Raw genomic sequence first — 12,283 nt, forward strand, 5'->3', positions numbered from 1 at the left:
TATGCATCTTTTGTAAAATGTAAAAATAATCTGTCAGTCAACACTGCCTCTATCGCTGTGTTCTGCCAGGGTGACCCACCTGGCACGTGCACGGCCCTGTGCGTCCAGATCGACGGTGGGCACCCCCAGGCGCACAAAGCGGGTGAAGAGGGACTGCTCCATGTTGGAGTATTTCTGGAAGGCCATGTTCTTGATGACGGGGGGCAACTGGTGGTGGTCTCCAATCATGATCCAACGTTTCAGCCTGCTGTAGCCGTCTTCTGGGTTCTACAGGGAGGGGAAGGGAGACGGAGGGAGAGGAAAGCAAGAAATGTTAAGAAGAACCGTTAAAGGGAATTTTAAATTGAAATACAGTGGATACAAAGCAGTACTGCTGCAAGTGAAACGTCATTTTTATCATTTCCATTTTTTCGTAGAAGAAGTTGGGATATGGGATGGCCACTTCTTTGAAACGGCGAGAGTCAAGCATAGAAAAGGTTTTTACAGAAAAGGTTCTGTAATAGTTTGATAAAATTCTTTTGAAAAAGTGAAGATTTTTGTTGATCTGTTATTCGCTGATCGGCGTATCAGAAAATCACAAAACTTTGCTGATTTAAATGGGTGTGAAAAATGTTTTCCATCAAATACAGTACCCATTAAAATGATGATTTTGGTATCTAACCTCACTATATGTTGAAGTTATCATCCCCAACAATTGCTACTTTCACAATTACTTTGTAATGTAGGAACCAATATAAAATGTAATAACTTATTACAATATCTGCCAAAAGGTTATTACATTATGTGTCCGTCATTTTACTACATTATGAGCACTTTATTACATTATGAATTTTAATTACATTGCACAAAGTTAATACAATATGCAGAATTATTACACTATGAGATGCTATACCCTAGCTGCCTTGCAATTCATATTCCCCCTCACCTCCCGACTGACACTTCACATAACATCTGTTTTTCACACCGCCACCCCTCGTTTCACCCCATCTTTTTATCATGCTAATCAGGCTGTGAACTCCTGGCATATCTGTGGGTACTTGCAGACACGAGTTGAAATGGCTAGACGCATTTGAAGAGCATGGCTGCATTTGAACTATTTTTGCACTATAAAAGCCTCAGAAGATTTTTTTTGTCAACAGGATGCACTATTCACTGGAAATGTAAATGAGATAATATATTTATACTGTACTTATAAATTACACAGATTCTCTTAATTGATATCAGTAGTTACATTTATAGTAGCTGTATGAATTATGGTCTAACCTATTCACTTCCATCTAGGTCCACATACTGGATGTCCACATTATGTAATCCTGGTGCGCTACAGCTACCTTGAGTTCTACAGCTTTATTAAATTTTTAACTTCATGTCTAATAACGTGATAAAATCATATTTGTGTTTGTGAAATCGTATCTTGAGCCGAGTGTAATATTACAGTCCAAGAAGGCAGTGAAGCATAGAGGGCCTGTACAGTATTTCACTCATGACTGCTTCATGTTGCTGCTGCTGCTTGTTGCTAATTAGACGAGGTTTAATTGAAGCTTGACCTCAGACAAACCTGATATACCCACCCTCATAAGTCAAGAGCTGATTCAATCACTGATAAGGGTTCAATGGGAGGAAAATGAAAGGGAAGGAGGGGGGGAAGTAGGGATAAGCAGACTCGTCGTGACGTACTTAGTGCATGGTTGTGACTGTGGCTCACTGAGAGATGAGGGATAGAGAGACAAGCTCTGACGAGGTCGTTGGACGGGTTGATGTGCTTAATGATCTTGTCTGTAAGCAGACATTAGCACTATCTCAGACAATTAGGCGCGACCACCGAACACAAGCACGATTACACTGTATAGAGCCCATCAATCAAGACTTACTTAACAGGATGAGTCAGGTAGGGAGTAGAAGACACTGTCATACCGAGGCAGTGAGCATTCAGGTAGGGTTTGGGCATAGCTGTAGTTCTTGACAGTAGTTTGGAGTTTTGAGTTAATATTTGGTCAGTTTTAGTCCATAGCATAATTGTCAGGTGAGGGTTACCTGTAACAGTAGAGGGATGAAGGTCTCGATCTCCAGAATCTGAGCTGCTTCTTCCATCAGGATGTTGTCGTACTGATGAAGAAAAATAGCAGTTTAATAAAAACACATTACAGAATAACTGCCCTTAAATACAAGCTTAAAAAAACATCTTAAGAGCAGTCCACCTTAAATCCCAGTTCCACCAGGTCATGGCGTTTGAGCGCAGCGTGTGTGCAGGTCATAGCGATGATTTTGGCTTCCTTCACCAGCAGATACTTGGAGCGGTCCAGTCCACTCCTCAGCAGCTCAAAGGCCCTGAACTCCTGCCAGGGGAGACGAGAGAGTGTGAGGGTCAGGAGTCAACAACTGGCTACACTGATATCTTAGAAACGCAACACATGGATGTGACTGGGAACACAAAAATGGAAGAGAAACAGTAATCTCCCATAAGCAATTCAAAAAACAGCTTGTAAAATTACCTCTCTGAAACATTTGGCTAGCTTGGACTTGGATAGCTGCACCATCATGTACTCATTTATTTGTGCATACAGTTATGTTTTGCTTCCGTTCCCCGCAGAGTGGGGTTGTGGGGAAAGCTTTAATGGCATTTGGAAGGCTATTCCTCAAACAATGACAGATGATTACATTCTGAAAGATGATGGATAACATGATTATCTAAGGTGAAGTAATAAAGGCCCCCATAGAAAAAGAGGCACACTTCAATATTAGCAATAAAGCAGAACCGATACATCAATGTCTACCCATATTCCAAAAATGCAGGTGTTTGATAAACACGTGGCAGTGGCTTAAACTGACACCTACCAGTCTGATAATTACAGTTACCACTAGTTCCTATTATTGAAGTGTCTTGAAGGCCTTGGAGACAAACCACAACTCCAAACTTAAAGACGGCATAATGGCAGGCAACCTAGCCTACCGGATCATTAACCTAATCCCTCTGCTTTCTGCTCTGATTGGACAACAAAGTCTCCTTCTTTCCCCGCATCCTTCAGGGCGGCCCTGGGGAGAGTATACTGGGTGTAGGTTACTGTTCAATAGCTGCAGCTTGAGGAGCACTTCAGAGCAGATACTCTTACATGGCTTATATGGGAGTGCGAAATCAGGGACAGTTTTTACACCAAAAAGGAGTCGGTTGACTTCGGAGCGCCGATATCATGGCACTATGAAAGCCACGCTGCGGGAGGGGGGGGGGGGGGGGGGGGGGGGAGGGGAGAGGGGCAATATGGGTAAACAGGCGTGCTATTTTCAGGTTGCCACATTGGCTGTGTAGGGGCAGGGAAGGGAGGGAGAGAGGGAGGGAGAAGTAGTCTCGGAGGGTACTGGGGTATAAATATTTGATGTGTTACTATTTTAACATTAATATTAAACCGATCAAAACATGCAATATTGATGAGGTCTATTTTTAACCCCCGCGGCTCCAAGCGGTTGAAGGGTGAAATCAAGCCGGTAAGGATCAACGGACACAGTGAGAGGAAACTGAAGAACTGAAGGGGTAAACAACAGTAAAGATGTGGTGGGACCGCTGAGGAGGAAATAGGAGAGGGAGATGTCTGTATGGGAGGTGCACAGGAAGCACACTGTGTCCCTGTCTGTCTATTTCTCTGTCCGTCTATGAAAAAAAAAGAGAGACAGCAATATATTCTTAGGATCTTCCTATGGCAGCTTATTCTAAAACTGCTTTTACCTTCGAAAACACAGACAGATGTGCAACTTCAGCAGAATGTAGCTTTCTCTACACTGCACCAGAGATAGCGACACCTCTTAATGGGTGTACAGATTTCACTGCAGCATGGGTGAGGCTGAGGGAGCAGGGAGAGGTGTTGTGTCTGATGCAGTGATACAGGGGCCAGCCAGATAAATCAAGGTCAACACACGTGTTGGGATATTACCTCCAGCCAATAACTTCTTTATTGCTTCTTGGAGGCCTTCGTGGTGTTCCCATAAATCTACAATGTTATTGTTATCTCTATAGAAATACTGGACGGGCCGAGGGGAGGTGATAACACATCTTCAACTGTGTGTTTGTGTGTATGTGAGGGTGAGAGCGTGAGAGAGAGAAAAAAAGAGTGAAAAAGATGAGAAGTAGTAGCTTTTGTCATTCTGTCTTGCTATTAGGGATTGCTTATCTTTTCTGCAAACGGGACAGCATATTTATCTGCAAATAAACAGCACAGGCGCAGCTATCTTATATAATGATTCACTCTAACAACTGAAGCAAAGAGACAGGTGTTGACTGGAAATCAGAGAGATGCTAACGTGGCAGCGGAGCTTCTTGTACACGGGCACATCCACAAAGAGACAGACAGTGTCTGACCAATCACTGTTAATCTGAGACAACCTGTCACTGTGGTGGGAGGGGGGGCAAAGTTACGTGTGCAAGAGGGAACGCGCTTCACCTGAACAAACAGCTGGCTAATGGTCTGTGAGCAACAACAAAAACCGCTGACGTACCCTGTGTGTGTTTGAGTAAAAGAGTGAAAGGGAGATATGTTTACTTCTGACTGGTTGGCCATTGGGAGTGTGTGTGTGTGTGTGTGTGTGTGTGTGTGTGTGTGTGTGTGTATGATAGCGCTTGCATACAAGTGACCTCTTTACATCCCACTGGGTGCTGATCTGCCGCGAGAGTGCTAGTGTACTCTTCTGTATGTGTGTGTGTGTGTGTGTGTGTGTGACCTGCTTACCTCCAGCTGGGTGAAGATCTTCTTGATGTGGCGGTAGCAGCCCTCTGCAATGTCCATGTCCTCTTCATATGAACGGCCCTTGAACACCGGCTGGGGGGCGTTGGAGAAGTACTTGTGGAAGGGGAAGTGTGTGGCCACTGCCGCCACCTCCACTTCCTTGCCCTGCTTAGGCCTGACCTTGCTCATGTACTCTTCCCAGCGAGATATCACCTGCGGCGGGGAGAGAGAGCAGACACACCAGCGTCCTCTGGATGTTAAGAGTCTTAGTAGTGATACTCTATGTTCAGTATTGAACACAGACACGCAAACACATACACTCCTCAATTAATCCAAGTGCGCTGGTGCTTTCTAGGTGCTTGTGTGGAGGAGTGGAGTGGTGGGGATGCAATGCATGATTGGAGTAAGTGCAACTACAATGGCTTTAAAAACTCCACCTGTTAACACCAAAATCCAGTGGTAGCACAATGTTGTAACTAAGAGGACCCTCATAGTCATATTGTAAGAGAATTGCTGAACAAAATATTTAATTCATGTGTTGACTTAGCCACTACAGTTAGAAAATCACAGAGCTACTTCTCGGTGTGTGGATGTACAGTGCAGAAGCCTGATTTCTACCGTACTGCTTGGTGTATGAGCGCACACGGTATTTCCTTTATGCAGGGCTCTTGGGGCTTTGCACAGCCTAACCGGTGCATACTGCAATTCCCCTAAGTGGTGTGCATTGCAAAAAGCCTTACACACAAACAAACAAACACAGAGCCCGGCTCCTCCCGAACACCTAATAAAGCAACTTCAACCGAAACAGCAAGGTAGAATAGCTCTATAAATACCCCTGTAAACAACACCTTAAAAGGATAAGCCTACTGGAGGACTCTGCTTAATTGTGTGTTAAATGTGAGTTACCATCTGCCTGACTGGATTATTATGACTACCAACCAGAACCTATATCTACCTATATAGTCAAATCAATCACTATGCTCATTGACAGCACAATCTGTTCATGGGCACAGCTTCCACACATCAACTAACAAGGTTCTCGATATTCACATGTTCAAATATCATACAGCCACAATGGTGGACCTAAAATAAATACTACTACGGACATCAACTCTGACACTAGACCTCGGGTAACTGACATGGCATCTGCTAAATATTTGCTATGGCCTCCACAAACCGGATACTTATCTGCTATAGGATCCAGTTTGAGCTATGACCCCCACTAATTGCTATATCATCGGCATCCTACTTGGGCCATCTATCTTTTCCATCTGTCTCACCTTACTGATGGACTGCCTCAGTGACAGCCACTTCTTTTTCAGCAAGAACCTGTGGGCTATTACTTAAGCTCCCAGGGACGCTGAAAATGACAGCTACACGCTCAGCTTCTCTTTGTTACAGATGTCTATTTTAGGGCCCTTCTAATGATGCACGGGGATGCAAGCAAGTAATTGTCTGCAGTGGCATTTTTTTTCCTGGAGCCCAAGAGGAGAGTGATAATTAGGCGACAGGAATAAACACAGAGGGATAACACTGTATCTGGGTATTTGCTGTCTAGGCAAAATGAGAAAGTGAGCCAGAGGAATGGAAACTTCAATAATGTCTGGATGTGATCGGCATGAATAAGTCTGGGGAGCTGGATAGAGAATATATAAATCCATTCTGATAAAAAAAATACCAAATATCTCCTGAATCCCCATAACACTCTCACTGTGTATATTGTTATCAATATCCTCGCACTTTAAAATTCTAAGGCTGTCCAGAGGCCTGACACTGTGGGCACTGGCTGACTGTGCTGGAATTGAACTATTTCATTGGTCTCTTCAGAGAACATATTAGGGGTTTTGGACGGCTTTTATAGTTTTTCGAGGATAAACATCTATGCAATTAGGAATTCTATTTGAACACTACCCTCGATTTTAACACGATGGAAAACTACACAAGGGATAGCATGTTAAGACTGGATATCAACGTGAAGTGATGCAAAATGCAAATTCAGAAAGAACGTTAAGTCTATGCAATGCGATCACATCTTGCCTCTTTTTCTCTGCATCTCACAAAAACACACACACACACCCCTACCTACAGCCTTACCTGGTAGAGGTAGAAGTGTCCAGCAGTCTCGCAGGTGTAGGAGACGTCTCCTGGGACGTCCAAGCTCTCCTGCAGCCTGCCCACTTCTCTGAGAAGCTCCAGCCTTCTGGCCAGGACATAGTTTACTCGGCCATATCTGGAGGCACAGACAGCACAGCACAGTTAGCCAACCCTTTTGTACCAGGATAAACAGACAGCACAGTTAGATGTCACCCTTTACTCTCTGGAAACTGGACAAGTATATGAATACAATTGTTTAACAAATCACTTAATCTTACTGCTGTGCTAACATTACAGAGCATAGTCATATTTAGTAATGATTTTCTATCATGCAGCCTATTATGCAGACAAATATCACAGAGCAAACAATATCACAGAAGGGCAATTAGTAGGTGGCAACAAGACACGCCACACACATACAGGGGCTGGGTGGGGGTCATAGGGTAATACTGGAGGTAAGCTCTATTTTTAGACCCTCTGCAAAGCTCCTCAGTCAGCAGATGACTCAAAGACAATCACACTGCCCTGCCTGCTTGGCCTGGATAAAATTAAATAAAAATGGTGAGTGACCTTGTTTCCCAGGATGACAAAACTGGTGATGCACTTAGCTACTCTCTGGGACAGAACAACCCAGACTACATATACTGGTATGACTGATAAAGGTCTGCATTTTTAAAACACCGATGTCAACAGTATTATATTATTGTTTTCTGAAATCCCACACATATATAAAAATTGCGCACTGCAGCTGTAATATAAAGAGTTTGTGATGGAAACTGGATAGGAATAGGCCATTCAATTTCCACCATGGCACCATGATAATTTTTGACAAAGATTATTTGTTTTGGGAACCTAGGGCTCCAACGTGGACTGGCCATGAGTGAAAGTACAACTTTTTAGAAAAGGTCTCCTCCAAGTCTCATTAAAACAGCACAATATACAGCGTGAAATACAGGGAGGCATTGCTAATTGATGGTGCTGCAGCCTTCCCTTTGTTAGGCATTCGGTGGAGCGCTGCCTTCCATTTTTCATCCCGTATACAGCGTTAATTAAAACTCTCTGGTTCTCTCCTCTTGCTGGTGTCAGTGGGGTGGAAGGAGTGTGGAGTCTGCATGTTGTTAGGAGGCAGCCAGGCAGGCAATAATATACTCCATGCTTCTAGCTAAAGCTCTTTCTTTTATGTCTGTCTGTCACTGCATAATTCAAGAATGCAACAGACTGCTGCCATGCAGACCTCAGCTCCCATATGATGTTATTCATACTAGTCGTACACTCACAGGGTACTAGTCATACAAAGGGTACTGTAAATAAGCAACATGCATAACTCCTCCCTTCCTCATCTCCAAGCATTGCTGAGAGCTATAGGGTGTAATTTGCTCAGTGCCACAGATGGTTATGGTGGTAATTAAGAATGTAGGCTATAAGACACTTAAAATAGAAGCAGCATAAAAAGTAAATTAATATTCAATAATGTTGAGCTATTTATATTCAAAAGCCCTTCCTTGTTTTGAGGAGAGACTGGCTAGCTAGAAAAAAAAAAGGTTTTGGCTGATTCATCTAATAGTGGCATTAAATATAGTAGCAGTCATGTAGAACTGTAAATGTTTTGGGTATCTTAAGATATTCTCTCTCACTCTCAGGTCTGCCATGAGTGGTTTAAGTGTGCTGCCCCCCCCCTCTCCTTTCCATCTATGTCTCAGTAGTAAGGACTGAGTCACTATCCTTCAAGGCATTGCACACACACACACACACACACACACACACACACACACAGAGTGGAGCTTACACAAAGGCGTGGGTGAGGGAGCTGGGAACTACTAGGGCTGCCCTAACAGGACTATAGTGGTTCTTGTCTGAGGCTATCTGTTCTGTGCCATGCCACTAGTACTCTTTGTAGAATAGCTCATTTGTACGGGTTTCAGTGGAGACTTTCAGTGTCACATGATGGTCTAAAGGCAAATGCTTTTCAACCCTGCCGAGAATATAATTCTTGGGGAAAACACTGAATACTTGTAGTTCTTAGCATGAATAAGGTCAAATTTAAAGATACTGGATACTGGCACAAAATATCGGCTATTGGTAACTGCAGTCTAAAAATATCAATATCGGCCTTCAAAACCAATATTGGTCGAACCCTATAAACAACCCTAACAGAAATATACTGGAAAACTCACAATAGAACTTTGATAATTCCCTGCTCAACCCATACCAAGGGTTCTTACACATTTTGCTTATCAAATTCAATGACTTGTCCATGACATATTGTGCAGAAGTATTTGCTAATATTGTCCATGCCATGTTTGAATGTTACTTTTTTCTTTGTTAAAAATCTGATTTAAACATCCTGGGCCTTATTTTGGTCAGCCACAACTGTAATTAATCAAGAAATGGGTTACTTCAGGTTATTATTGCTTCATAAACATAAATAAATTTACCAGAAGCCTAGCTTGCCATTAAACACACCTATATATATATATAAAATTACAAATGTTCAATAGCATTCCCAAATCTTTTTGAAGATATATAATTTTCCATGATGTTTCCAGGCCTGGAAAATACAGTTTTCTGTCATACCCCTCTACACAGCGTTGCAAAGGCTTACTGCCAACCACTTTTTCTTGGAAATGATTCTCAAATTGGCCAGTAAGAATAGGTACAAGGTCAGCTCTTGCAGTCCAGATTAGTGCTGAGAGGGTTAATCGGGCAGGAATTGCCTGTGAGTGCAGGGCTATAGGGAGAGATCCCTTACACTGGTGGAAAGGCCTGGGAGGGCAGCGATGCCTAATGAAGATAAACCAGGTCCATGGACTGGCATATGGGAGTATCGAGTGGCCCTGTCACTGAGTTGGCTCAGACTAATTATGTGTGTGGGCAGCTGGGCTGCTTTTATGTATGTGTGCATGTGTGTGCATGTGTGTGTGTTGTCAGCCTTTATACAACTGTAGCGGTTGCCTTTGCAGTGCATATGCGTTTAGAGCATAAGTCTGTAAGCATGTGCTGAATGCACCCTTATACATGCAAGTGTGTATGCAAGTTGTTTGACCTGATTCTCACATGTGCATTTCTCTGTTTGTTTAAGTGCATATTTCTGTGTGTGTGTGTGTGTGTGTGTGTCCACCTGTTCCCTGCTGTCCTCACCTGCTGAAGTCCTTCTCAGTCTCCAGCTCCTCCTCTCCGTGGCCCAGACGCAGAAGGTGGCGCTCGTCGATGTCCAGAGCCATGATCTTTTCAAACAGCTGGTTCAGAGCCTGGTGTGGAACGCACAATGGGAACAAGTAGACAGACTCAGACATGGAAAATAATTTCTTTGATTTGTGTGTGTATTTTTGTCACCTATTATGAGTACTTGTGCATATAAATCTGTTTTGTCTTTCAGTTTCTATGGATTCTGATTCAACCGGTGCTGTTGATTAGTATAGCAGAGCTGAATGGGTATTTAGCATGCTTTCAGGCACGCTTCTATTCCTGTATGAGGAATATAAATGGAGGGGGAAACTATTCCACGAGAATAGGGCTTTTCATAATTATATATTCAGCAATGCTTCTTTCAGCTGAGGTTCCTTCTTGCAAGCTGCCATCGGTGTAAAACACCAGCAGATTACTTTATGATTAAATACTGAGGGTGGAAGACTGGGGCACAGGGGAGCTTAGATTTAAATTTTTCCTCCATGATTCGGATATGACTTTTTCATCTGATTAATGGGCAATTCTGAGCCGGGGCTGTTAATTCTCTAGACAGCTTCAATGTTTTTTGAGCAGGTTATTGGGGAAACTTTTCAGAGATCAGAGATGTGTTTACCTGGTTTGTGTTTGTGTGCATTTTGTCTGCTGTGTGTACGCATTGCGTGTGTGTGTGTGTGTGTGTGTGTGGTGGGTTAACCTGGTTTGAGTGTGTGACTATGAGGGTCCTCTGCTCAGGAAAGTTGTGATAGAGGTTGGAGATGATCTGGACAGCAACATCTGTCTTTCCGGTACCTGGTGGGCCAACAACCTGGAGAAAGGGAGGGGGGTGAGGAAGGGGGTGCATAGAGAGGAATAAAGAGTGAGAAAGTTAACAGACAAAATCAAGAAAGAACAGAACAGAACAGGAGAAAACAGCAGATATGAGAAGCACGGTTAGCAGTTAGGTTGCATTGAAAAGGCCCCTGCCTTGGAGACAACTTAGCGGTTGTGACAGCGAGGCCCTGTGCCTGTCAGAACGGGCTAGCCTAGCGCCCCGTCGTTAGCACTGCTCAGACGGGCCCAGTGCAGCAGGGCTGTGGTGCCGCCTGGCATGCCAGGTCAGTCCCACAGCACACGCAGACAAGCAAGGACACACAGTGCGAGCGAGAAGGGAGGAAAGTTACTCAAGGCCATAGGTAGCTTTCAAGCCTCCCTTTTGTGCTCGTTATCGGAATATTACCACTTCATCAGTATACAGGTTATCATGATAATAAGCCTCATATTTCCTTAACCGAGGGAAATAGGCACATCTAATTTACTAGATAAATATTTATGAAACGATTTAGTCCTGGTATGTGTTATCTCAGGTGAGTAATTTCTGCTAAAAATAGTCAGTACAATTAGTAGACTTTGCTATATAAATCAGTACATAAACAGCTCCTTGGTTTCCCTACATGAAAGGCAAGCTAGGCAGGCAGGGAGGTAGTGTGTGTCTATCTTGGCTGCTAACGACTGCGACACATGCCAGGAAGGGGTGTTGGAGGGGCTGAAGAGAAGAGCAGAGCAAGGCACGCATGCTGAGTTGTTTTACGACTCTGCTGATAGCCAACTTGCCATATTTACCCCAGCTAGCTGCACAATAAATAACAACTCAGAACCCACTGCCAGCTACCAATCACCAAGTGGGAATTACACTTTTGTTAAAAGAGTGTGTGTGTGTGTATGAGTGTGTGTTATGCTACTCTAGCAATAGCAGGCTGGAATGACATGTACGTGGCTCTATGTGTGAGACTGTACTTGGGCGCGTCTATAGCCATAAGCTTTGTGGTTTTATATGTCGTAGTGTATGTGTATTTCATTGGCAATGTCGAAGTTAATTTACAGAGGGGCTGGCGGGACATTATGTCACCACAACCGACTAAGCTCTGCATGAGTGATGGGGATAGGGACACCAAATAACAGCATATTTACTGGTGGGGGAGTCCCTTCGGTGTACATCACAAGACTGGCTCGAGTGGCTGCAAATCTTGGGCTTTATAACAGCAACCAGGGAAAATGTGCACCTGCCATATCAGCGGTCACTGGAATGACAATAGCGCTCGCCTAGCAAGTATCACACTCATGGGTATGCATGACTTATGGGCTGGATTTTAAAACATTGCCTGTCCTCCTAATTAGCCCCACTGTGTTCTTTGCCTTTCGCTTTGTCTGCTACTGACTGGTGAAATGAAACTCATAAAAGACAAAAAAAATAAATTCAGATTCCACGACTTTCCAATTCAACTCCATGACTTCCCCATGAATATTCCATGACA

At 43.6% G+C, this 12,283-nt stretch overlaps 1 protein-coding gene across 1 annotated transcript in view; it reads right to left on the reverse strand.

Moving 5' to 3' along the window:
* The window catches only part of aqr (aquarius intron-binding spliceosomal factor), a 53,328-nt gene that overhangs the window by 15,519 nt on the left and 25,526 nt on the right, over positions 1–12,283 (reverse strand). The window contains exons 24-30 of the mRNA XM_071902201.2: positions 10,687–10,797; positions 9,945–10,054; positions 6,807–6,942; positions 4,716–4,925; positions 2,199–2,336; positions 2,035–2,106; positions 80–267 (exon numbers count right to left, since the gene is read on the reverse strand). Of these exons, the coding sequence (XP_071758302.1) occupies positions 80–267; positions 2,035–2,106; positions 2,199–2,336; positions 4,716–4,925; positions 6,807–6,942; positions 9,945–10,054; positions 10,687–10,797 (965 nt within the window). The remainder of the gene's footprint in view (positions 1–79; positions 268–2,034; positions 2,107–2,198; positions 2,337–4,715; positions 4,926–6,806; positions 6,943–9,944; positions 10,055–10,686; positions 10,798–12,283) is intronic.

Source organism: Centroberyx gerrardi, chromosome 17, assembly GCF_048128805.1.
Source record: "Centroberyx gerrardi isolate f3 chromosome 17, fCenGer3.hap1.cur.20231027, whole genome shotgun sequence".
NCBI classification, from domain to species: Eukaryota; Metazoa; Chordata; class Actinopteri; order Beryciformes; family Berycidae; genus Centroberyx; species Centroberyx gerrardi.